The sequence below is a fragment of the Eublepharis macularius genome, chromosome 9 (genome assembly GCF_028583425.1).
Source record: "Eublepharis macularius isolate TG4126 chromosome 9, MPM_Emac_v1.0, whole genome shotgun sequence".
NCBI classification, from domain to species: domain Eukaryota; kingdom Metazoa; phylum Chordata; class Lepidosauria; order Squamata; family Eublepharidae; genus Eublepharis; species Eublepharis macularius.
The window spans coordinates 29,323,939-29,351,588 of NC_072798.1; the positions used below are offsets into that span (position 1 = coordinate 29,323,939).

The 27,650-nt window shown below is 42.1% G+C and overlaps 1 protein-coding gene and 1 pseudogene across 2 annotated transcripts in view; one reads left to right on the forward strand and one right to left on the reverse strand.

Moving 5' to 3' along the window:
- GNPTAB (N-acetylglucosamine-1-phosphate transferase subunits alpha and beta) overlaps window positions 1-27,024 on the reverse strand; it is a 67,647-nt gene extending 40,623 nt beyond the window's left edge. Inside the window, exons 1-7 of one of the 2 annotated variants that reach the window (XM_054988348.1) lie at window positions 26,795-27,024; window positions 20,109-20,194; window positions 10,420-10,539; window positions 8,115-8,156; window positions 6,481-6,686; window positions 5,044-5,108; window positions 4,524-4,658 (exon numbers count right to left, since the gene is read on the reverse strand). In XM_054988348.1, the coding sequence (XP_054844323.1) occupies window positions 4,524-4,658; window positions 5,044-5,108; window positions 6,481-6,686; window positions 8,115-8,156; window positions 10,420-10,539; window positions 20,109-20,194; window positions 26,795-26,911 (771 nt within the window). In that variant the 5' untranslated portion in view covers window positions 26,912-27,024. The remainder of the gene's footprint in view (window positions 1-4,523; window positions 4,659-5,043; window positions 5,109-6,480; window positions 6,687-8,114; window positions 8,157-10,419; window positions 10,540-20,108; window positions 20,195-26,794) is intronic. The other variant, XM_054988349.1, reaches the window with a different exon arrangement.
- On the forward strand, window positions 20,508-20,623 carry LOC129336383 (U2 spliceosomal RNA; annotated as a pseudogene).
- Window positions 27,025-27,650: the final 626 nt, after the last annotated feature.

Sequence of the window (27,650 nt, forward strand, 5' to 3'; positions counted from 1 at the left end):
GAGTCTGTTATGGCCTCATTCATATTGTTATTACCACCACAACCCTTCCTCCAGTAGCTTTGAATGGCACTCTTGAAGCACTGCCTCTTCCCACACGAATCCCCTTGTGCCTGCTGAAAACTGCTTCAGTTCCTGGGTCTCCCATCTTCAGAGATGAAACTCATGGGGACTAAGGAGAAGGGTTTTTTAGCAGTTTTTTAGCAGTTTTATCCAAACTGTATACACTTCTGCCGAAAAGATCTGTCTATCAGTTTTTTAAAAAATTATTATAAACATAGAAATTTACTAAATTCTAATACACAAAAGCCCACATTCAACACCTTACATTTGTCTATTTTTTATAACACTCCATTTAATAAATCATTTGTTTCCATATATTGGTATCTTGCAGTCCTTCACCATGGCTCTTCACAAACCAGACAAATAGATTTGTAAACTGCAGTTACCGCTAAGCTAAAACTTAAAGGAGTTGACAGAAGGGCACCACCAGGAGTAGAACCTGTGGCTTAATTTGACCAAGCACCAACATATTGTGTCAAACATGGGGCCTTTTGATTAATCTATGTATTTAAATGAGCAAGTTTTCACCAGCTGTTTTTTAAATAAACCAATTTCTGCAGTTTTAGCACATATGTTTCTGCATTAGAGGTGGGCACAAACCATGAAAAAACCGAACCGTGTGGTTCATGGTTCGTGCGTTTTCACGAACCACGAACTTCCACGAATTGGTGAAAGAAGATGACAGCTTCCTACTTACTGCAGGGAGAGAAAGTTACCTACTTGCCTCAGCATTCCTACACTTCTGGTAGGCACAATTTGCCTTTGTTAAATCAATTTCAACTCTCACTGTTTAAATACGGACAGAAAGAAATCCCTGGAAAGTCTTTATAAGGTAATTCAAAGACCGAGAATATGGAACAGATTTTGGGTTTTTTTTAAAAAACACTTTAAGTTCCTGTTTCTTTTTTGTTTATTGACTGCATTTATACCTTACCTTTCTCCCCAACGTAGCTTACATTGTTCTTCTTGCCTCCATTTTATCCTGACAACAATATGTGAAGTAGGTTAGGGTGAGAGTGTGTAACTGGCCCAAGGTCACCCAGAGAACTTCCATGGCAGAGTGGAGATTCACATCTGGGTCTCCCAGATCCTACCACACACCACACTAGCTCTCCTCAACTACTGTAGCTGCAATAGATTCCATTTTAAGATATGAAATTAATAAACAGTTGCTAGTTTAGCTGTGCATCCGCCACCAACACACAATTTTAGGCTGGTTTAAAAGATCAATCAGACATTGAGAAATCTGAGACACAAAAAGCCTCCACAACAAATCCATTTGTGGCTCTTCTCTAAGTCCTCAGCCAAGATTGCCAATCCACTGCTAAGGTCATTTGTTACTGCGGAACTGTTTGATCTGCTTGCTATTTTTATCGCCTGTCACCAGTTATTCTACATATTGGTTTTCATAATGGACAAGATGAAAAGTTTACCCTAAACATGAATTCTAACAGCAAAGTGTAAGAAACAGATATTTTTCCATTCTATTTCAGACAGATTTATTGTGACAAGTGAGGGATTTTTTTAAGTAAAAAGTTGTATATAATGGCTTCTTGTTTTATTCATCATTTTAATTGTAAGCCACCCTGAGCAGGACTCTGGAGAGGCGACACAGAAATCTCCTAAATGAATAAATAATAAATGGCACTGATCTCTGCAAGGAACCATTAAAGTCTGGAGCATTAATAAAAGCCTCGTAGTTTGCTCGCTTCAGGGAAGTAACCATCAATCTCCAAGCTGAGCATCTGAGCAGCAACTTTCACTAGCCCTTGTCAAGCGCTTGCATTTTCCAAACGGAAAAGGAAGAAACTGGATTATGTATTCACTAGATTCAGCCTAGAAAAAAATACATAATGGGCTTGGCCGCCCCATGACCGTTGGCAGCTGAAACTATAAGATGCAGAAGCTGAACTTTGCTCAATGGCATGAGATAAGTGCAGGGAAAATAGGGAACTGAGCTACAGCAGCAATGGTGGGCAGAACAGAGGGGTGGGTAACAGCTCCCTATATGGACATTTGCAAAGCTAGGTGACCATTTGCTCACACTAAAAACCTGAGTAAATGTTAAACAGCTATTTGATTACTTTAATGTACCAAGACTAGCACTACTCTGAACAATAAAAATGATTCCACGTGAATATCAATATTGAACTGTTGACGGATCCCCCCCCCCGAACCCCACCCAAGCATACTTGTTTGCAGCAGTTCACAACCTTGGCACCATTTTTTACAAGTGTTGTTTTCCCTTCCTGCATGATTACAGACAACCAGGGAATCACACAAATAAGCACGAAAATGTAACACCACCACTTAACCGATCAGGTCTTCCATGTTGAAACATCACGGAGGGCAAATGAAGCCTTCAGGGACTTACACAAAGTGCCTTCCTTTCCTTTGATTCATCTCTGATTAAAACCATTTAAGGCAGCCAAACTGCATACTGATGGATCAAAACCCAAATTGTTTATCCAATCACATTTCCAAGGCAAAAGCTATTACTTTTAAGACTGACCTTTCCCCTCTACTTTCTGACAACTCTTGTCCGGCTTACCCTCAGCAAACAGATGCTCAGCTGTCACACTGCTGACATTTTAAAAGCTGCTGACGATGGTGTTATCCGATATCCCTAAATCTGACTCACGGGTTTGTCATCAGAAAAATCTGATAAATCTCAGTCCTTCCTGAGCATCATCTGAACAAACGGAAGGAAGTGTGGCCTTGGTGGCTGTTATGGCTGAAGCAGCGTTACGGAGGGCAGCAAGCAATTTCCAAAAATAATGCTGCGGAAATGCTAGAGATGGCAAAGCTGCCATTGGCAATCTATATATGCCATGACTCCCGTCTGGCAAAGACAATGAAAAACTGGACATACGCAAACCTAATCAATGTCCCTGACATACTTAAAGGAGGGTGCCCTTATTTAGTTCTAGTCAGTTCTCTTAAACTGAAGAAAATGTAAAACCATCAAATTCTCTTATAATGCCAGTCACTACACAAGGCTGATCTGAATACGCTTCTAATCCAAGTTCAGTCTGTACACAGTAGGGATCATGTCATCATCCACCCACACGCTAGATTTTTGCATAGCATCTGTACCTGGGCTTGAAAAACACTGCTCTTCCTGGATTTTACATGGATTAAAGGCTGCAAGGTTTGAGACCATGTACATACACCAACATGTGGACATCCTTTGAGCCAGGAGGTGGAAGAGGTAGGGATAGCTATGCCCTTTTCCTTGGATCCCTTAAGGAGCTCAGCACAGCAAAAGAAAGAGTTCTGTCTTTACAAGCCCACAAATAAGAACTCTGCAAAATCATTACAGATAAAAATACGGAGCTGGATCCTGCCAGATCTTCTGCTTACAAAAATGGGAGGAAGGCCCATTAACACAGACCTGATAAGAGCACAGCCACATCTAGAGGCCAAGAGTCCATTTTCATGCAAAGTTATAGTGGACTATAGTGTGAAACAGATGTTTAAGCATTGAGGAGAAGGCCAGAGCAGCAGAAGGCACAGCAAAAGTAAAGCGAGGCATCTTAGCCAGGAAAAAAGCAAAGATCCATGGGACTGCAGCACAATACATTGCTGTTTAAATGAGACTTTTTGCAATATGAAACTGCTCTTGTAAGTGTTTTTTAAAAACTCACTGAGCCTACCCAAGAACAGCACCGAGCCTAAAGAGACCCTTTGGATCCCTGTTCAGGTTTTTAAATGGCAACTTGCCGTATTTTGTATTTATTTATTTATTTATATTCCCCCCAAACAGGGTCTCCAAGGCAGTAAACAACATATATTAAAACATTAAAATAACACTTAAAATGTATATGAAAATACAATAAAAACACACAAAACATATAAACAAATACATATACACAAGGCGGAGGGCCTGGAAGAGTTAACTAGACTACACCAAACAAAACAAAACAGAAAGGTCCTCACCAGGTGGAGGAAGACAATGACTGAGGGAGACAGGCGAATCTTCCTGGGGAGGGAATTCCAAAGTTTTGACCCCATGACTGAGAAGGCCCTTTCTCAAGTTGCCACCCATCTAGCCTCTCTGATGGTGAGGACACTCAAAGCATACCTGTCTACTTTTGAGAGTATTTACCTGCAGCAAATAATCACATGGAAGAAACTCTGTATAATATCAATTTGATGAGGAAGATGGAAAAAAAGCAATAGTGGGTTGGATACCACAGATCCATTCTGCTACTGGTGATGATTTCTTCCTGCACAAGGAGCCTCCCACTGAAGCAAAAGGCTTTGCTGCCAATGGAAGAAGACTTTGCATCAGCAAAAAGCTTCTTGCACCAGAGGAGGACACAGCGAACAGTGAAACAGATGCACACACATACAGATGCACACACAGTGATATGTGGATCCCAGAATTCATGATTCTCTGCTACGATTTTGCTGCTCAGTTCAGCTGCATATCCTTTTGTTTCACCCCTTGACAATCTTACCAGCTTTATTTTGGAAGAAAGGTTTTCTGGTAGTTTAGCTCTTAGTTGACTTGTTTGTTTGAAGGTAGGTGGAAATCCTTTGAGGAAAGCCAAGTCCTGCATTAACACTAAACCAGGAACTTCTTTGTCTGTAGTCTGCAAAAAGAGAAACAGAGGGGGCGAGAAAATCCTGTAACTTTTTCTTTTTTTAAAAAATACTAAGATTTATCAGCCACTTCCCAGAAGGAAAATCTATCACATTCCTAGTGCTATATATAAGCTCTTACAGTACAGCATCGACACAAATTTTCAATTAACGTTTCTATGATTTTTATTGTATTTGTTTTTACTCTGCAAACCATCTCAACTAGGCCTGGGGATAGGCAGCATATAAAGTTTCTAATTAAATAAATTATAAACATCAAAGGAATTCAGAAAATATTCCAGCTTTCATTATAGGCTTTTTAAAAACAGGAATTCTGAAAAGCTGACATCCTCGGTCTCTTGTAAAATAGCCTGACAACTGTAAAAAGGAACATACCAAGTAGCCTCTCCATGTGGCTTGTTTGCTGCTCTCCTTTAACATTCCAGAATGAGCATCCTCAGCTGGAGAGGAAGAAATTCAGGTCACTTTAATACACTGAAGAGTTTTTTTAAAAACTCTCAGTATTTCACATATAATTGATATATACATATAACACATTAGGATATTTTCCCCAATAAAAAAATTCCAAAGCACAGCAACAACATAGGTAATTGAACCATCCCCAGCTGTAAGAGCAGGTTAGCACCAATGTTTACATTAAAATGCACAATCATATAGATAGTAGAACAGAAAGCCCTGATAGAAGATAACTTGAAGAGAAGAGAATGGCTTCACTGTACTGCCTCATCACCTGTCACCAACACAATAAGGGATATTACACTCAATATTTAGTATTAATAACTAGTGGAAAAATTATTTATTTGCCATAGTGGTATCCCTACTTGGGGTTCTCACTGTATCCTCACAACCACCTAATGAGATATACTCAATTGAAAGACGGCCATAAAATATGTAGTCAGCTTCATAATCAAGTGAAGAGTTTCCCATTTCCCACCAGAATGTTGTAGCCAATGCCACCACTGTATTGGTTCTCAATTCAATTTGCTGTTAATATGTAACATTCATGTCTACATAAAAGGAGATTGAATGATCTCTGTCTATATGTATTGCTCGTACTGTATTTCCACTACTAAGTTATATGAATATATTTATAACCTTTATATTTATAACCTTTATAATTTATATTTATTTATAATTTATATTTATAACCTTAAAAATGGAACTGGATTTATCAAAAGATTTAGTGCTCAATAAATACAACCTGTTACTCTTGAGTGTAGGGAAAGAGAGAGAGAAAGCTATGCCTTTGCATCTGTACATGCCAGCGCCCACATCCCTGGATACATGTCAATAGCAATCATTTTGACTTGAATTATGGGAGAAAGAATGCACTGAACACTTCCCACCTACATGAAAAGAGGTATGTGTAATTAGGAACAGGAGAATATTTCCCATGTTGCCCATTTTCAAAAATATATATTCTTTCTGCTGAATTAAAGCAACTGTAACCAACTGGCCTTCAAATAATAAAATAATAGATGAATTATCTCTGCGTAATTAGACATTTTTATTAGGCAATATGTTTGCATATGTCGCTAACAAGATACATAACAGAAACAATAAACACTGCAGCTAATTAAAATAAGCACCATATGTATATATTCCTTTCACATTCCTTGGACATTTAAGGAAGGCTCAGTGTTACACATTCGCCTAAGTCTACTGAGTTTCTCCAATGATATCACTTAGTAGCTGCAACAAATGAGAAAAATCCCCCACTGATGAACCGAAAAAAGAAAAATAATGTTCTTATACTACTCTACAAGCTTTGTGTTTTCATCTCACTGAGAGAAGCCTAAAGCAGATTCTTACCTTCTTTAGGGCTATCAAAAACAACTACTGTAACATTGGTAGAAGGATTTTTTGGCTTTGCAACAGAGAAGAGATTATTGGCAGATTTTAAGATTGGATAGACAGATGATAGGTCCTTCAGAGTGATGTTGCTTGGCAGAGCAGGGTCCAAGACAAGCATTGGCACTTTGATGCAGTGTGTCAGTAAACACTCCAGTTGCTTCTCGCTAGAACAAGATATCAAAGGCAAGTTTATTCTCAAGTTCAAAGGGCATGTATCTACCTTAGCTTATTTAAAAACTTTTCTACCACCCCAGCCACAGCTGCTCAGGCACCCAATGCCACTAACAAGATACATAACAGAAACAATAAACACTGCAGCCAATTAAAATAGCCCAACCCACAAAGAAGGTACAAACATCAGAAAGGCATTAAACAAGCAGCATGATCAAAACAGTGCCATTCCAACAGCCCTCAGTTTTTTATTGCATCCCAGAAACGATGAAAGTAACCAAAGGAAATTCAAAAGTCTGGAAGCTGCTACTGTAAGAGGCTTCTCCCTAACAGGTACCTACTTCACCTGGAATACGTAGGGAATGCAAAGGGGGACCTTTGCAGGTGTTGGAAGAGGTGGTTCCTCAAACATCCTGATCCTAAGCCAGGTGGTGCTTTCATGGTCACCACAAGCAGTTTGAATTGCAAATCTAATGCAGGTGGTGTTGAACTTACATGTTCTCCATGCCATAAGAGCCAACTAAGATGCCCGCCATTGCGTGTCTGTGTCTAGGACAATATGCTAATCAGCTACAGAAGCTGGAACTAAATGATCTAGAAAGCTATTCATGTATTCCATACACTGCCGGTGCCAGGGTTTCTGGCACCTGTGGCAACCCCCCCCCCCCGCGCGCGCGCTGCCACAAACTGCACGATGACGTCATCGCACAGCGCAAGCCGGGGGCATTCGCCAGCGGATGGCAGCAGCTCGTGACTGCTGCGCCCGGCTGGGTCGTGTGGTGGCGGCGGTGGCGGCAGCGGCGGCAGCATGGGGCTGGCTGGCTGCAGCAGCTGCGGGCCAGCCATGCCAGCTCCGCGGCGCACGCCTCTGCCCCCGACACCCCCTCCAGCGCCTCTCCAGTGCCCTCGCGCCTGAGGCCACCGCCTACCTGGCCTCTATGGGTGTGCCGGCCCTGATTCCATACAGTGCTTTGTTCAGCTGCTTCTGACTGAGTTTTCCTTTGGTTTGGGCTGGATGCTTGCAAATCGACACCCATTAACTCATGCTCTGTTTCAAGATGGCTGCCATTGGACAGCTCCTCTTTGGATTTACTTGGCTCTTGTGGGCCATTCTGTTTATCTTCATTTAACATTTAGAGCTTTTTAAAAAATCATGACAACATTTTCCCATTTCTACACACCGTTTATCACTTTTACGGCTTTAGACATTTACTGACCTTAGGAGATAATTTAGAGTGATCAGACATGCATTTTAGTACTTTAAAACACTTATGTTTGGATAAAAAAGAAATTATACCAATGTTGTTTTCCTTGGTTGGCTAATTTTAAATATAGGCATTTGACTCATTAAAAATTACACATACTTATAAGGCATAAGACCAAGCAAGTTTAATGTATTATTTTTCAAGAAACCATCTTACCTTTTCTTAGTTGGTTCAGTTGTATTCTTTCCAAGAATTTCTCTAAAGAAAGGGCAAGCATAAAGTTATTAACCAACCCCAATTTGATAAAATCAGTTTAAAAATAGTCAGCTCCACAGTCTTCAGTTGAAACTGTATAACGCCACAAAAGATAAAAGTGAATTACAAATGAAACATGTTTCCTGCATCTCTTACTCTTGAAATTAAATATTGCACAATTTTGTATTCATTAATTAAAATTAACCAGTGCTTCACTGCTGGGTAACAACCATCAAAACCAAGAAAATTAGGCAAACTGACTTAAGCAAAGCTATGAACACTAAATAAAACTGATTTTAGTTATGGGCTAAATTCTAGTACTTTTTAAATGAACGGTGCTTTCGTTTTAGACTGCTTGTGTTCCTAACCTGTTGTTAGTTGCTCTGGGCCTTGGAAGGACAGGACAGAAATACCTCCAAATAAATATTCTCTCCAAGTCAAAGAAAAGGAAAAAAAATCTTTACTATTAATTCCCCCTGAACAATTGCACTGTTTCCTTACTGTTTACTGCCACACGTTGATCAGGTTCTAAATGAGTAAAAAATGCTTTGGGGCTATCAAAAACAAGGCCACACAAGTTCCAAACATTTCTTTGGCATCCACAGTGTGCAAAGGAATGGCCAAAATACAAAAGAGAAATGCTTTGTAAAGCCCAGAAGTACTACAGGCATCCAGAGGAAAGACAGGCAACACTTGCTCCTGAGAGCCCCTCTGCCGCCGCCCCCCCCACCCCCGAGCACAGGAAGCCCAACATGCCGACTTTCACACACCCCCTCTTGACCATGTGAGTAATGGTGGCTGAACAAACAGAGAAAGAGAGCATGTCTACAATTGTAGTGATCAGGGGCACTGAAATGGTATTCCCAGTTTCCAAGAATATTTCTGATTGTTGCCAGCCTGCCAGGGAGCAGGAAGCAAGCATAATACAATATTCCCCCCACCTCACAGTGAATTAAAGAGCTCACAAACACACATCAAAAGACAATCTGCAGAACACAGTTATGGTTATTGTCACAGAAAAAAAAAACACATAAAAACAGCACCTGCCACTATTTCAACCGGAAGGGCTACCAGACGAGACTGCCTTATACACCTTTCCTAGAGGCTGGCAGGGCAGAGACACTCCTAAACTCTAATGGGAAGCCATGGAACTTTTATTGAAAAAGATAATGAAAGAGCTGAGACTTTTCTGGCTCCCTTAGAGATGAGATGACAAGGTGTTGTAGAGAACATAATAAGTGGGGCATGGCTTCATATCAGCAGAGACAGAGCCACAGGTTTATATGCCCAAGGCTGTATCAGGCTTTAAAAGTAAGAACTAGCACATTGAGTGGGGTCCCAAAACAGTTAGAACTCTATGGAATGTTGTAAAATCAGTTTAATATGCTCAAAACAACTTTCTCTAGCCCAAAAGGCAAACTGATGGCAACATTCTGAAGTTTCTGAGTGTCTTTCAAGGACAGACCCAGGCAGAGTGCATTGCAGCAGTCAAGCCTACATAGATTATACAATATAGAGCAATGTAGCTAGAAATTAGGGATGGGCTACCCTTTCTTTAATGAGAGATACATCTGAATAATGAAAAATATCCCATGATTCCCCACCACCATCACTAGTTTCTGTCCCAGAAACTGAATGTGATCTAGCTAAGCCGCAAAGAGAAAAAGCTTATTTTTAAAATAAACTGCTTAGAGCAGATCTCACAATTTTTGCCTGAGTCTTCCAAGGGATGCATGAGATATTGTGCAGCAGCTGCTGAGCTGCCTGTTTGAAACCCTTGGGCTTGATCCTCCAAGTGTAGAAAGAAAGACAACCTCCATGCGAATGCCAAATGCAGTACGTATAAAACAGCTCCAACCAGTTTCTCCTCCAGCAATTCAAACGAAGCACTTCTAATCGTTTGCTCTTCTGGCATAACTTTCGGAAAGGGACTTGGGCCAGCGTTGCACAAGAGCTGGGTGCAGAATTGGCTTGCACATGCCAGTCCTCTTTTCAAAGTTATGCCAACAACATGATGACTTAATCCCTCTTCCTGCCTCTCCCACAAACAGGTCAATGCAAAAGCCTCCTAAAAGAAAACTTCCCAGACAGTCCCTTATAACTGTATTAAGGGAACGATGCAAAGCTCAGGCTCACATATCCCTCAGCAAATCTCCATGCCTTCATTGGCAGGGACCCACCTCCTCCTCTGAAAACCAGGGGCTTTGGTTTTCCGCCCCAAACAGGACAACTTGCCTTATTGTCCCCCCCCCCAAACAACTCTTACCTCATTATTCTCTGTTCTTCCTCCATTTGCTTCCTCACCTGCTGCAGTTCCTTCATCAGCTCAACATCTGTGCCGTTCACCCAGGTGTACACAACATCAATAGGCATGGGCAAACAAAGCCTATATAAATCAGAGAGCCGGGGGGGGGTGAGAATTTACCCAGCTTGCCCTACATTAAAGATAAGATCCATTTAACAGTTTGGGCTGAATGCTTCTGCAAACAGTTAGTTGAATCTCATGGATTATGAACAAAAAAGTTATGTTTGGCATATTTATTTAGTTAATTACTTTCTCGTCTTTGTCCATTGCTGTTGTAATACCAGAGTTGGAATTCTCTTCTGCTTAGTATTCAACATATTCCCTTTTTACTTCCACACAGAAAGCTTCTTAAAAGTCAAATCTCTCATTTTCCCCATAACTCAGCATTTCTCAAAACATTCTGAGGCTGGGACCCCTTCTAACCATCTGGTCCAAGTCCCATGCTGGCCCCTTAATGAATTCTTCTCTCCAGCTTTATTCTTCTCCTCCATCCCACACCCAGAAATAAAATTCGTTTTACCATCACTCGCCACTCCCAGAATATTTTAGAGACAGACTACTGGAAACTGGACTTTCAGTTTTTGTCTCTTAAAATACTCTTCCTTCTGGGCCACCTACTCCAATCCCCCAGGATCTGAGGAAAGAACTAGGAGTGGGAACCTCACTTGTGAGAATAATTCACTTTCTCTTTGAATCTTGGCAAACTTGGAGCCAATTAGGCTCTTATGTGGGTACACAGACCATAACACCAATATAAGAAAAGGACAATAAAAATTAACTTTACTTGCATTTGCTACCATTAGTTATAAAAAGGAAAAAGCATATAGCTGAGCAACAGAAAAGTAAAATGAGCAACAAATACATTTCTCTTTCACTAGGTCTTAGCTTTATCTCTCTAGGACGGAAAGTTCAGAGCAAGCCTCCCTCCCTATGTTCCTCCACGGCAGCTTCAAACATCTGAACAGGGTCTCCTGCAGGTGCCAGGCTGCACACAGGTGAAGTCAGCAGCAGCCTGTACACGGGCTTTCTCTGTGGTGGCCCCTATCCTGTGGAATGACCTGCCTGAGGAAGTCAGAAGAGCCCCTACTCTCCTGGCTTTCTGCAAATGATGCAAAACCGAACAATTCAAAAAGGCTTTTTACTCAAATGGGAGGGCCGTATTGTAAGGATGCGGCCACAGATGCTTTTCTAATGAGTTGGGGATAATAGACTTCATCACCATTTTTGCCTTATATATTATCTGCTGCTTTAAATATGTACTCCTATGTACAACCAGCGCTCCATATTGTCTAATGTGAGTCCTAGAACTGATTATGTTTTGCTTCAGTATTTTCTACTATGTCTTGGATCCTTGCTAATACTATGTCTTTAAACTTGTGTCTGCTGCTCCCCCTACATACGCACAAGGAGTTCCCCCTTTAAACATCCTTAGACAGGTAATTCCCTTCTTGCCTACCTGAGGGGAAAATGACTAGCGAGATTTCTATGAGATCATAAACCCTGAGGTCACAGGAACAACCTTTTTTGTTCCACACATGAAAGGCCATCCTCCACACCCAGTCTGACTAGACAGAAAAACTTGATCTGCAACCCTCTGCCTACCTGTGAAAAAGGTTTTATGTTAACCTCTTAATGCTAACAGAGTGTAAATTAATTAACCTTCTAAAGTTGAAATTTTTAGAAAGACAATTGTAGGGGAACGTGTCACACGTCCCCAAACATTTTATGCAAACCATATGCATGTAGACAACGTGCCTTTCATCTGTACAGTCAGTAACCCTGTACAGACAGTAACAACCTGCCCGTGCACTGACTGACTGTGTGGGGAAGGAGGGATGGCATGGGTGTGCTGGCCCCCCTTTCATGTGATTGCTGAGTCGTCTGCATGGAGCAAGCACTTCCTTTAAACAGTCGCTCTTTGTGCAAAACTCACGTGAAGGCAGGGCCACCATACTCAAGCTGGCTCTCCTTCCCCGTCAACACATGGATTAGTCGCCTGATCCCCCTCCTGGTTTTTAGCTCATTGCTGTATATTAGCCTCTGCAGACCCAGTGATCTTGCAGGACTGTGAAATCCGCTGTCTGTTGAAAATTTGCTGCCAGTTTTAAATTGCTTTTAGCCATATGTCATTTATTGAATATTGTATTGTATTTTAATCAGGTTGTGATCCGCTCTGAGCCTGCATTGCGGGGAGAGCGGACTATAAATCTAATACATACATACATACATACATACATACATACATACATACATACATACAGAACTACTGCACAGATATTATTTCATTAGGTGGATAACATTTGAGTCCTAAATGCTTGGGGACAGGGTTCTTGATGGACTGCCTCTTCCCATATTGTCCTGCCTGCCAGTTAAGATCTGCCTCACAAGCCCTGCTCTCTGTGTCCTCAACTGCAGAGGTGAAGCAGGTGGCAATCAGAGACAGGGCTTTTTCAGAAGTGGCACCTCGCCTGTGGAATGCTCTTCCCCCTCGAAGCTTGTCTGGCACCTATTTCCATATTCCTAGGGTCAACTTGGGCTGCAAAAGGAGTGCCGACCTTGCAGACCAGAAAATCCCCAAGGGACATCAGAAACCCCTCAGGATCCATCAACTTCCTGGGGCGGACCATCCTAATTGTCTCCCCACAGGTTCTGAGTGTTCTTGAGTCTAAATTTCACCAGATCATGGCCAGTCTGTGACAAGGGCAGAATGGAAAATTCTCCATTACCAAACCATGTACCTTATCCACACAGAAAACCAAATCAAGCATAGTGACTTGCTATATGCCTAGATTGCAGCCATGCAGTCCTGAATTGCTCCTGTTAGGGCAGCTGTGGCTACTGCTAAAGGATCAAAAGTGTGAAAATCTATCCAGGAGACCTGGCTGTGTCAACCACCAGATCAACACATTCACTCCTGGGCACAGTCTGTTCTCAGTCCTCTAGGCTTCTCCTTGTACAATACTTCTGTCTTTTAGATGTTAAGCCAAAACATTTCTGTTCACCCAGGCTTTTAAGGGGTTGACCTTTTTAAAACATTATTTTACCTTGGAAACTTGTTTTAAATTGTCTGTGGTTTGTTTATATGATCTATGTTTTTATACTGGGCTGAAGCTTTTTTTAATGTGGAATTTTAATTAATATAGTCTGTTTGTTTTTATTACTTTTAATGTTTTTATTACTTTTATTTTCTAGCCGCCTCCAGTAGGTTCCTATAGAGATGACATAAATAAATAAAAAACAGTGGGCCAAACTAAGATGTGAACTGTACATAGGTGGTCTCTGTTCATACTGAATAGTCTATAGCAGGTGAAGTTCATTTCTAAGCTTACTATATGTAAAATCATTCCCCATTCCTCCCATATGAAATTGACAGAATTAGGCTGGTTAATAGAGATTTAAAACATCTAGAAATTTTGAAGCGGGTGGGAGGGAATAACTACACTTGAGAGGCCCGCTCTCTGAGCTGACCTAAAAAGACTTATGAATATAAAATCTGAGTTCTTTGATCCTACAAGGATATACACTATTTAGTTTTTCTTAACGCTCCACTACAACGTTCTTACACCCCAGAATAGCTATGCCCTTTAATTATAAGGAACAGATTTTGTTTAGCAGTCAAAACATCCATTTCAACAGCTGGTTAAACCAGGGGGTTTACTTCAGTCAAACAACAATGGATTTTTCAGTTGCTGGCCTGGATTGACAAGGGGTTCCAGTTAAATTTGGCTTCCCTAGAAAATTCAATTTTAGTTAAGGAAATTAAACATTTATTGTATATATCCAGTCCTTGAAATGTTGGCAAGCCATCTTAGATTGCTTATGATCCAAAATAATTGTATTTTGTTTACTTTAATCACCTGGCCTATGCAAAGAGACTGGCAGACACTCAAGACATGCTACTTGAGTGATGCAAAAACAAATGCAAATTCCCTTCAATCTGTCAACAACTTTAAATATTGCTGGTGCTCATGAGGCAGTGTTGGCAGAGAGATGAAAATGGATGGCTCTTAAGTAGATCCATTCAACAGTATGCATGATACTTGTACATGCAACAGGTAGGGGTTGGGGGAGGGGGGCAATTCTGTGGAAAGAAAGCCATGCCAGGGTGAAGTGATTAGGCAGCTGTTATTTGCCCCTTTAAATAAATATATATAATTGGTCAGATGACAGCCAGTTTGGTGTAGTGGTTAAGAGCGGCAGGACTCTAATCTGGAGAACTGGGTTTGATTTCCCCATTCCTCCGCTTGAAGCCAGCTGGGTGACCTCGGGTCAGTCACAGCTTCTAGGAGCTCTCTCAGCCCCACCCACCTCACAGGGTGATTGTCATGAGGATAATAACAACACACTTTGTAAACCGCTCTGAGTGGGCATTAAGTTGTCCTGAAGGGCGATATATAAATCAAATGTTGTTGTTGTTAGTCCAGCACAGGAGAGGGGAAGAGCACAGCCTCCCAAGTTAGGGAAAGGAGCAATAGGCTAGCACTAGACTAGTTACAGGAGAGAGGAATCACGTGGCTCTGCCACTGGTTCATAGCTATCAAGCAAGCCCAAGGAGATGATCTCTGTGGCTGCTGCAAAAGTTCCATTCCTCAGCCCTGCCAAATACTCTCCTGTGAACATGTTATACATTCCAGAGGTCAACATAACTAAAAGAGGAGGCTCTGCACTGCCATTTTTAATGTGTGACGCTAAAGTGTCTTACAAGGCAATCTTATGTGGTCTAAGCCTGCTGACTTCAATTAGTAAAGACTGGAGTAACTCTGTACAAGATTGTACTTTGAGGGGGGTTATATAAAGAATTTTAAGAAAAGCGAGTATAATAAACTAAGTGCATAATAAAAAGATTATACATATTCTGGATTAGACATTAAAATTGAAATTTACACAGTCTTATACAAACAGTAAGTTTGTAAGCAATACATCTTAATAGTTTTGGGAGTCAAACAAACAATACACTTAAGCTTCTTTGATTTAATAAAGAAGAACATTGCATACTTGACTTCCCTTAGCCAGAATACGTAACATTTCTCCTTCCCTCTCCGTCCCTCCCTTCCTCTGAGCTTCTGTATCAATTAATTATACCTAAATATTCAAAAAGATTCTTCCATTTTTCCCAGAACTCATTTAACAGTCTATTATGTAAATAGGTAGTCAATTTAGCCATTGAAGCGTATTCATGAATCTTATCTCTCCACTCTGGAAGACCTGGACAGGCATCAGTTTTCCATTTTGCGGCAAATAGAACTCTTGCTGCCATCAGCATATAACGGAAGAGATCTCCTTGTTCTTTTCTTACATTAATTGGTAAAATATTTAATAGCATACTTTTCAGATTTAGTTTAAATCTGACTTCGAGCATCTTTTGCATATTTTCGTGTATCTTTATCCAAAATTTTCAGGATTCCTTTTAAGTAAACTGCATATGGTAAAATGTTGCATCCATATTCTGACATTTCCAACAATGTCCACTGTAGCCTTTACTGATTCTCGCAATGTCTTTGGGAGTAATGTACCATCTAAAGAACATTTTATACCAATTTTCTTTCAGTAACTGACAGTCTGTAAATTTTATGTCCTTAGTCCATAAATTTTCCCATAAGTCCATCAGAATAGTTTCACCAAAATTTTGCATCCATTTTATCATACAAGTCTTGACTTTCTGTATGGTATTGCAGTAGCATTTTATAAATCTTCCGCAAAAGATGCGACGAGTCTCCAGATATTAATAATTTAAATTGTGTTTTTCCTCTTAGCCTGCCGCCGCCTTTGAGAATTTGATCCTTCTATCTTGATACTATTTGGTGATAAGTCAGCCATGGAACATTTTTGCCTTGAGTCTGGATTTCTTGCCAGGTTTTCATGTTTCCTTCTTTGTCTATCATTGATTCATAACTGAGTTGATCAATTCTGTTTCTCACTCCTGCATCATAGTAGGCGTTAATTGGTGACATCAGTGGAGAAATTGGTGGGCTCAATCTATTTCTGCACTGGAACCATATTTTAAGCAATTTTATCCCTTATAATATGGGTCCCATCTTGTTTATGGATGGATTTGCATGATTCTTTGTCCATAAATAATTGTGAATACCTTCCTTAGCATCTGCTGTCTCCAATTTGATATGCCTCCTGCTTGAATTCGTGATCCAACCAAGATTGTACTGTTAGTGGTTATGCAAACAGAAAAAGTACACAGCTGCGGTCTACTGAAACATAGCTATATCGTTACATCAACCACATCCTCATTCAGTGGGGGCTGAAACAGAATTCTCCTATTCATTATTCTTCAAAAATTAAAGAGAAATCTTTCATCTGATGAACAGGATCCTCAGATCCACTGAGAATCCAGTAGACCTAGGAAATATATTTAGCACTGACTCTTATTTTTGTTAGGAAAGCGTGTTCCTATAATTCTCATGGAATCAGCAGAAAACTGTCACTAATGTCTCATGGCAAAATGGCTGCAAAATCCACATCTTGTTTTTAAGAAAGCTTGATTTTTCAGTTTCCCCGCTTTCCTGTTTCAAAAGGAATGTATGGCAATCACACCAAGTGGGGCTAGTACACAGTAAAGAACTAGAGAACAAGAATGACAGAAATATTCTGATAAAAGTGGTCTGCCAGCAGCAAACAAACTCATTTCAAGGAAGCCTGTGCTGTGAGAGACAATGCATATTCACTGCTCAAGTAGCTCCTTCCATCTCACAATCATTAAAAATCACTTACTTTTAGAGATTCATGGGGGGGTGTACTATTGAGTTTCTGGGAACCTGAATTCAAGTCAGAAGACAATTACAGTGAATAATCTACATGACTCAAGCTTTCTTCTGCCGTGACAGGATTTTTCCCTCCAAACACAATTTACTGAGCTATAATACTCCTTGTTCCTCCCTTTCCCTTCTTCATTACATATTTTTCTTATCAAAAAGAAATCCACATGACCTTGAAAAAATATCTAGCATACGGACAACCACCAAGAGGCAACTGTTTGTGTGTCATACACACACTCAATTATACCCATTCACCAAGACTGATCAATCTTGTAACATCAAGGTACCCGTAACAGTTGTGTAAATGAGGGAATGGTGTGGCAGGTGTAGCTTTTGCAACCCCTGTGACCCTGTGACACAGTTGGCAGCATAACCAACTCTTTCACCTAACTACTTTACTTCAGACAAACCCAGTGTCAAGGTCAGATGCCAGCATATAGATCTCCCCCCCCAAGACTCCATGTTTTTAAGAGAACTCAGAGGAGATCTCACATATTAAATTTTGGATCAGGATTCAGCACAACACAAAAGACATTTCCTGCACATAACAGATGTCAGGAAATATGAACAGCGACCACATGTAACAGTCAAGCCAAGCGAACTGCTGTGGACCTTTGACAGAAGGTGCAGAATACCTAATGTTAAAAAGCTGGCCATCTCTGACACAGAGAACAACATGATCTACATATATACATAGTTTAATGTAAATTATTAACAGAGTATCCAGCTGGTTCATGATCACACAGAAATAGTTCATCGCCACTTCCCAGGCAGTCCCGTTGCAAAGCTATACTGTTCTTTCTGCATTTCTCCACTATCGGAAATGTATTTCAGACAGATAGGGGAGAGAGAGAGAAACACAGCAGCAAAAACCGTGAGTTTTTTTGCAGCATCCCAAGCTGCTTCAGAGCCATTCGCTTTAAGATTCAGTTCAAGATACAGCATATCACATAAAAATTCCTACATGTCCTTGGACCTGGATCTGCAGGACTGTCACTCTTTCTATGCACCACCAGGACAGACTCATTCATCTGATCAGGGCCTTCTGTGGGTGCACACTGCAAATGGCCAAGATCAACAACCACTCATACACATGAATTCTCTGTTTTGGCTCCCACTTTGTGGAAGAACCTGCCTGAGGAGGTCAGGAAAGCTCCCACTTTCCTGGTTTTCCTCAAACTACGCAAAACAGAATTGTTTGGGAGGGCATTTCTAACAAAAGTAATAGTGCTGTACTATAACTGATTGGTTCAAAAAGGCACTTATAAAGAGAAAGGTGCTGGAGGCGGTATCACTGTGTATAGGGTATACTATCTATTGGCTGTGTGAACTATCCTTCTGTTACTGCGTTACCTTCTACCAATGTTACACCATTTTTGGACATTGTATCTAATGATGTAACACCATTTTTTCTGCATTGTATCTGCATTTTGGATCACGCCTTAGACTCAAGGAGGATTACATTGTAAACTGATGTGATCAAGATGATGAGGCATTTAATAAACAATGTACTAGGAGTAGGATTTACAAAATATAGATACAGGATTTACAAAATATGTATTATTTCATTTAGGTAGCCATGTTGGTCTGCAGGAGAAGATCAAGATTCAAGTTCAGTAGCATTTCAAAGATCAACAAGATTTGCAGAATATAATAATAACAGTAATAATAAAAGAGTGCTTATATACTGCCCTTCTGGACAGCTTAGTGCCCACCCAGAGCAGTGAGCAAAGTCAGTGTTATTATTATCCCCATAATACAGCTGAGGAGCTCAGGCTGAGAGGTGTGGCTTACCCAAGGCCAACTGCAGAACTCATGGCAGTATAAGCTTTCAAGAGTCAAGCTCCCTTCAACAGATACCTTATCTGCTATTCTATGTTCATTTAAGATATCTGTAAGTCTTAGTCCTAGTACATTGCTTATTAGATGTCTCATCTTATTAGATACCTCCGGACGGCAGAAACCAGTTCTCCTGGAGAAAACAGCAGCTTTAGACTCTGTGGCATTATATGCCGCTGAGGTTCCTCCCCTCCCCAACCCCGCCTTCCCCAGGATTCACCCTCGAAACTCCACAAGCTGGCAACACTATTAAATCCCACTGTAATCAATGGGGACTGCTCGCAAGTCAGTCTGCTTAGAATGAGCAGTTTTGATCTCTGTAGGGAGCAGGCCGTTGTAACTGAACCCACAGGTTGTCGTGTTCATAAATACACCACGTACACAGGTGTGCTTTCTCTTCATCCCTCTCCCCTCAAGTTTTTGAATATATGGAAGCAGGAACATTGTTGCATGCGTATCCCCTTTAACGTGCTAGTTGCTTTGCTATCACATGCTTCACTAATGAGTAAGGGATCACAGACTTCACCACTGTGTTGCCTTACATACTATCTGTTGCTTTAAGCATGTGTTCCTTTGTGCTACCTGTGCTTCAAGTATGATCCTACTGGGTAGTTATATGTTGTCTAACATCAGCCCTAGAATTGCTTGTGCTTTGTTTCAGCATTTCTTCAACACTGTATTGGATTCTTGTTAATGCTATGTCTTTGTAAACTTGTATTTATTTACCCTATGGCATTGTTTACAATAATGGCCTTGATATCGATTGTACTAATCTAACACTATGCAATCCACCTTGAGTCTAAGTGAGAAAGGTAGACTATAAATGACATAAAAATGACATAAAATCCTACTGATCACATGAATTCACACTGTGTAATCTACCATGAGCCCCAATGAGAAAAGTGGACTATAAAGGCTGTTAAACAAATAAATAAAACTGCTGAAGACAGGAAAAGATGTGTTTGTACAAATATTAATCCCTCCTTCCCCAAACCGTGATTTCAAGAACTTCTCCAAATCACGATTCCAAGAACGAAGTCTTACCTGTTCTGAAATGATTTCCCAGCAACGTTGTCTCTGTAAGAATCAAACAAAACATGATACTGGTCCCGACTCCACTCTAGAACGACCTATGAAGAAATATTTAAGATTGTATATTGAAAATCATGGGGCAGTAAACTAGCATTTAAAATCTACCACTGTCCCTCCATAGCAGCAACTTAACCAGTTTCAATTGGCTGAACCACCATTATTCACGTACTGTTCCAGATGAGAACACTCAAGGTAGGGCTACCTCTGAAGCGTATTTGGAAATTGAAACTGGTTCATAATACAACTGCAAGATTGTTAGAAAGGCCAAGCTGCTTGGGTCAAATTAATCCCATTTTGCTTAATTGACACGGGATGCAAGGTAGCTTCCAATTCAAGTGCTAGTTGTAACCTTTTGTTTCTCGGCCTTTTGGCTAAGATCAAGTGTAGTTTCTGTTCTTATCAGTTCAATAGGCACGTCCACCATTGGCAGATGTGCAGGTCTCACCTAAGATCTTGTTGTATCCACTGCTATTATGCTGAGAAGAGGCAATACATTCTCTACAAAGTTATCTGTTCTTATCAGTTTAATATCTGCTACGTCCTTCATTTAAGAGCTAAATTTTCTTTGGAGTCAGGAAGGAATTTTCCTCCAAGCCAGACTGGCCAGGGATCCTGCAGTTTTTTTGCCTTCCTCAGGGCATACAGCAGGGTCACTGAGGGAGGTGGGGGTAGCTGTGAATTTCCTGTGTTGTGCAGAGGACACTGAACTAGATGAGCCTTGGGATCCCTTCCAGCTCTATGTTTCTAAACCCTGAGCACTCTGGAACTAAATATCTCAAACAATACGTGAAATCTTCACTGGAGATCCTTCTCCGTGTACCCGCCCACACACCCACCCAAAGTATCGGGTAGGCTACAAGGACAACATCTCTCTCAGAGACAGTGCTGTAGCTTTAAAAGCCTGCCTCTGTTCACTTCATCACATATTCATTGGTTTTCTGCCCAAGGCACAAGACGGAACTTTTTTACCATGACTCTTTCAGATTATGTGGCTGCAAAATTGGTTGGGGCTAGTTCCAAATGTTTTGATGCTGGTTTTACCTGTTGCTGGCAAAATTGACAGTGTCAGTGTCTTTTAATTAGTTTTTAATTTGGTATATTACTATAATGATACTGTGTGTGTTTTTAATGCACTGTAATGCATCCAGGGAGCCCCATTTAGGAACCACCAAATCAAACAAATCAGCAGCTATGATTCTCTGATGGAAGTGCATGAAAAAGAGTAGAGCCACCCATTGTTTAACAAAGAAAAGGTTAACACCTGGACAGCCAGCATGGTATAATGGACAGAATATTGGATTAGGATCTGGGAGATCCAGGTTCGAATCCCCACTAAGCCACAGAATCTTGCTGGATAAATTTGGGTCCTGACCGAGAAGAAAAGCAGGGGATAAATAAATACATACTAACTTAAGAAATCCAGTATTTTAGACTAGAAAAATCAATGATTTGAGAGCTGTTCTTAAAACTGAAAGGAAATTTCCAACACATGAACATTAAAAGGATCAGATTTATTCAGACCTGTCCAAGCCCAACACATTTATTCCAAACTGATAAAGATATCTTAAACTCCCAAAGGAATCCCCCCCATACATTTTTTCTCCATTTTCTTTCCAGTCAGATATTTACAAAGTAAATTAAGTGGTCATTCTCAAGGATATAATGAAGAATCTTATATTTAAACAACCAGGATACAGCATCCATGCATAAAATCCCTTATCTCGTTGAACTTGGCACCAGCAAAACATAACAGACAACCCCAGAAGTTACTTCAACACAGAATTAATACTGTACTCGTTCTTCAAGGACTTTACTGGAAACGATGACTCAAAGGATCATTACTAGAGTCTAAAGTAGGCTATGGAACTTGTTCAGCATCCAAGGTGACCCTAGGAATGTACAGTGAGCCAAAACTGAGCACACGGCATTTTGATTTGAAGAAGGAACTCACCCTACTAGCAAAGTGCATTATTTTTTATTAATACAGGACTCACTAGATCAAAGCTGGAAAATATATGAGCAGCTCCTCTGCAACTGCCTTCTTACTTATTTTGGTGTTATCTGTTGACACAATTTGGAGCTGATCAGTTAACCGTGATATCAACTGACTGCATCCAAGAGCACAGGAGAGAGAAGCCAGCACATTATTTCTGCAGCAGTCCACGTAAGACCTTTTATTAGGACTAGCTACAGAGACACAAAACAGTATGCAAGCGTTCATGTTCACGAGACTTCATCCTCAGGCTGGATGTTTCTAAGTAAAATTAAGTGGCCTCGTCCCCTGTGCAAGCACTGAGTCATTACTGACCCATGGGGGGACGTCGCATCACAATGTTTTCTTGGCAGACTTTTGTTATGGGGTGGTTTGCCATGGCCTTCCCCAGTCATCTACCCTTTACCCCCAGGAAACTGGGTACTCATTTTACCAACCTCGGAAGGATGGAAGGCTGAGTCAACCTTGAGCTGGCTAGCTGAACCCAGCTTCCACCAGGATCGAACTCAGGTTGTGAGCAGAGCTTGGGCTGCAGTACTGCAGCTTATCACTCTGCACCACGGGGCTCTGAGTTGGCCTCTTCTTACCGGCATCTACTTCTGTGCTTTCCCCCCCCCCCATGGGCTCCAACTCCCGGAAGTTGGAGTACCTATTTATTTTTTTATTTTTTTTTATTTTTCATAACTACAAAACACTACACAGCACTACACAAGACTATCACAAGGAAAGGGGAGAGGGAAGGGACAAAGGGGGATGGAAAAAGAAAAAGGGGGGGGATGAACTACAAACACTAAACACTACACTTCAATGTTTTCCCTTCATACTGTCATAATACAAAAATAGCTCCATAGGATAATGATGGAGTGGTTAATCATACAGAGAATAAACATTTCAAATTCTGATTAAACTTTCCTCCCCCTTCTAGGTCCCGGACGCAATTCTCTCTGTGCAACCGCTGTTGCGGTGCTCTCCTCCTCCTCCCCCCCCTCCGGCTTCTCCTTTTCTTCGTTCTCGGTGCAGCAGAGTTCCGGGTTTTTATTCTCAAAATCCTTTAGTTGATCTTCTGATAGTATCTTATAGGCCTGATCTTTATATCTAAACCATATTCCTTCCGGGAATAACCATTTGTACTTTATTCCATGGTCCCTCAGAAGAGCTGCAAACGTTTTATACTTAAAACGCCTTTTCCGGACTAGAAATGGAACGTCCTTCAAAATCTTGACTTTCAAACCCAAAAAGTCCAAATCCGCATTGTATGAGTTATATAGGATGGTGTCCCGAATCTTTTTAAATGAAAAGTCAATAATGATCTCACGAGGCAACTGTCGCTTTGTTGCATATTTTGAAGAAGCCCGACGGACCTCCAAAATGGCGCTTTTAACCTCTTCTTTAGTCGTCCTCGCGGGTATCGCCAATAGTTCCGAGACCACCTCCCACAGATCCTCATTTTCCTCCTCTTTCACGTTTTGGAGACGCAAAATTGTCTGCGTTCGTTCCATCTGTAGCCCGATCAGCTGGTTCTCAACCAACTTCAGCTCCTTTTTTGTAGCCTTCACAAGTGACGCACTTTCCAGAGCAGACTTCTCTGCCCCCCCCCGCTGCTTCCTTAATGGTTTTCACTTCGCTTTCAATTAAGCCCACCCTTTGATCAGTTTCGTTCAACTTGTCAACAAAGGGTTTTATGGCTTCCACCACCGCCCTGCGCACCAACTCTTCGAGCGACTCTCCCTTCAAAGTAGCCGAGATTGACTTACCGAGAGCGGGACTTTGCTTCTTTGCTGCCATTTGGGGGGGGGGGGGGCGCCAACAAAATTCTGGAACTCAGCGAAGGGGAAGAACGAGTCTTCTTCAGATCAACCTCTCCTTCACGAACGCTTGTAGAACAGAAGGGATTCGCTTGTTTACGGGCTTCCGCCTGTTTCTTTTATTTGCCGTTTCTCGTTGCCCAGCGGCACTCGAGGCGCCGCGCACGTCTGCCGGCCTCCATAGGGACAAACGGGCAATTCCCCCCCCCGCATTGATTTCGGGGAGTTCTTCCCGCAGCGTCCCGGACCCTGGCTCCCTCCCTGGGAGTCCTGGGGGCTAATCCTTGCGGATCAGCCGCCCAGTCAGGGTGCCCGGTCGTTTCCTCCCGGACCAGCCGAGAGGAGCGTCCGGCATGGCTGAGAAAACGAAAACGAATCCTACTTCTGTGCTGAATGTCAGTAGGCCTTTGATTTTAAGTTGCACACTAGTTGCTCTGAACAGGAAAAAAACAATAAATGGTGTTTCTCCACTGAAATTACAAAGGTCAGCATACTACAGACATGCTTCTTGACTCCCTCCATCTTTCTATTTCCTGTCTTTTTGTTCCAAGCTATTTTCTTCCAAGCAGCCTCAAAGCAAGGCTCCTGGTGACCCCAAGTAATAATGACGAGATTTAAGAATGATATGGCACTTTAGAACATTCAAAGTGCTTCTCATACATTATCTTGTGATCCTCACATCAACCCTGTATGGTCAATCAAAAGTATTGCCACAGTGGGGCAGAAAGGTTTGCTTATGGCTGTTAACTCCCACGGGGGTATTCATCAGTGTGTTTCCTAGTATTCATTGTATCTCCCCCAAAATACCTCTTTCCCAAAGAGGAGAACAATCTTGGCTTTCTTTACCTCATTGGAACAGCAGGATTTGAGTCCAGGGGCACCTTAGAGACCAACAAGATATTTAGTGTATAACCTTTCAAGAGTCAAAGCTCCCTTCTTCAGATACTGAAAAATCTGAAGATTGGACGTTTGACTCTCAAAGCTTAAACACTAAAAATATTGTTGGTCTCTAAAGTGACATTGGACTTAAATCTTACTGTTGTAGTGCAGACCAACTCAGCTACCTGCCTGAAACTATCTTCACTGGAACAGGAAGTGCTTCAGAAGACCCCACAAAAGTCTGCAGAGGACAGCAATGTTTGGAAGCTTGTAACCTTCCACTATGGTGATGGAATTTATTTAGCGGCTGAGATGTTTCTCTCTTCCTGCCTCTATTTTTACTGTACTCCGAGGTTCTAACTTTTGTTATAAGATCCACTGGGGACTCATATTGGATGGGAAACATTAAATAAAACATTTCTCATCTACCAGTCCTAGATCTGTATCATCCCATAAGCTGAAGGCCACTTCGTATGTATTTTATTTTTAGCATACACCCACATTCCACATGCCCAAAAATGTAACATTTGATACGGGCACACATCATCCTTTGAGATCTCTGCCCAAGGCTTCCTGCAGCTTGTAACTATTTAGGTAAACATGCCTTCTCTCCTCATAACATATGAAACTAGTCTCCAAAGAGGAGAACTACGAACATATGAGTGTGCTGCTGAACCAAAACAGGACAATGGGGAAAGTGGAGGCCTAAAAGCATGATGAAAACAACATCCTTTTCACTTGGAGATTTGGAGATGGAAAAAGGAGAAAAATTAGGATTAGCATCTGGCCCTGCCAAAAGATTCTAATACAAGATGAGTGGACAATACAAAATAATCAATGGAACTTCCTGCAGAATTCAGCGCCACGAGAATGTAGCAAAGATTTTCTTCATCTGCCCTTTCTCCTGCAGGCAGAAGGAAACTATGTAGAACTACAGAAAGAATTACTATTTGAACTGGGAAAACTAAACTAGAACACAGAAGACAGATGGGAACAGAACTAGATACATGAGAAGATAGAGAACATTTATTTGTTTTATATCGTTTTCCTCCTACAGCAGCTTATGCCACCATTCTCCTGGGCTCCATTTTGGCCTCACCACAACCACCACTTTGTGAGGTAGGTTAGGCTGAGAAAACGAGTCTAGCCTAAGAACACCCAGAAAGCCTCCATGGCAGAGCAGGGATTCAAAAACTCAGTCTCCCATATCCTTTTCTGAAGCTCTAAGCACAAACTAGGAAACTTCAACATGCAAGAAACAGGCGTGCAGAAGAACGAAGGAGAGAATAGGGGTGGGTGCTGGGAGAAGACAAGAACTAGGTGCAATATAGGGAAGACAAATGGCAAATGTGTGTGTGGGAGGGTGATCTTTTAAGGCGCACGTGTCTGGAAAGAAACACAAGCAGGGGAGGACAGGAGCTTTAAGCAGTAGAATAAAGTTGGCAATATTCCAGCACGGTTCTAATAACAGGGCACAAATCCAACAGGAACAGCTCTCCCATGCAGGGACTGAGAAAACTATTTGACCTCCTACTGAGGGATTAAAGGCATACGAGTTCTGCCAAAATAAAGAATATTGGGATGGGAAGGAGACGAGAAAACGTAAAACAGAAGACTAACAGCTAGGATTGCCAGCCTCCAGTAGTTCCTGGAGCTCTCCCGGAATTACAGCTGATTTCTAAGCCACAGAGATCAGTTCCCCCTGGGGAAAATGGCAGCTTTGGAGGGTGGACTGTATGGCATTATACCCCGCTGAAGCCCCTTCCCTGGATCCTCCCCCAAATCTCCAGGGATTTCCCAGCCCAGCGTTGACAACCCTCCAAACAAGCGGCAATTAAGGCTGAAGGGAGCACACGTGGAGGAAAAGGGGCCCGGGAAATGCGAGAGGGCGCTACAGGGCGGGCCTTTATCCCCACCGTGGCACCGGCGGCCGGGAGAATAACCGGAGCAGCGCCGCTCACCTCTCCGAACTGCAGGGCGGAGACGATCAGCAGGACGACGCCCCCGAGGCAGAGGCAAGGCCCATACCTGTGCGACAGGCAGGTATAGGTCTGTCTCTGCAGGAGCTTCAGCAGCATGGCCCGCCGGCCACCATCCCCCTGCAGCCAGCCGGTGCCGCCTTCCACGCCAGCCGCCGCTAGCTGCCGCCGCCGCCCCAGCCCACTGCCGGTCTCATCCTCGCAGAGGCCGCAGCGGCCGAGGCTGCTTCCGGAAGTGAGGCTCGACGGCGCCACCTACTGCCGGGCCACCAGCGCCACAGTCGAGGCCGCGGCAGCCGAAGGGCGCCGGCTGAGAGGGAGGGAGGGTTGTTCCTCTTCTCCGGGCTCACAAGGCTGTCTGACGGTCACGCGTCCCTCAGCCCCCTCGGTCTCATGACTGGCTGCGGAAAGGGCTTCCTCGGCCTCGGATCGGAAGCGTGTGAAGTTCAAGGGAAAACCGCTTGGTGAGGCTTTTTTCAGACGACTGAAACTTGCAGAGCAAGAAAGCTGGTTATTGTTCTGGCTCAGCCTACCATGGAACAATAGATGGAAATCAAATCTTTCACGTTTGCGATATGCGCGCAAACGTATAGGAGTTAATGGGAAGCCTCTGTGTAGATTATTGAAACGGTTCAAGATTTTCCATTCCTGGGCTCGATGGGCAACCAAAAGAGAGACTGCAACCAGGAAATCAGAAGAAGGTTAAGACTTGGAAGGGCAGTCGTGAAGAAATTAGAAAATATCCTCAAGGGTTGTTGTTGTTCCATTCTCACTGAGATCCAAGGGAGATTACCAAATACAAGTGAAAATACACCTCGCAGGGTGTTTTGTTGTGGGG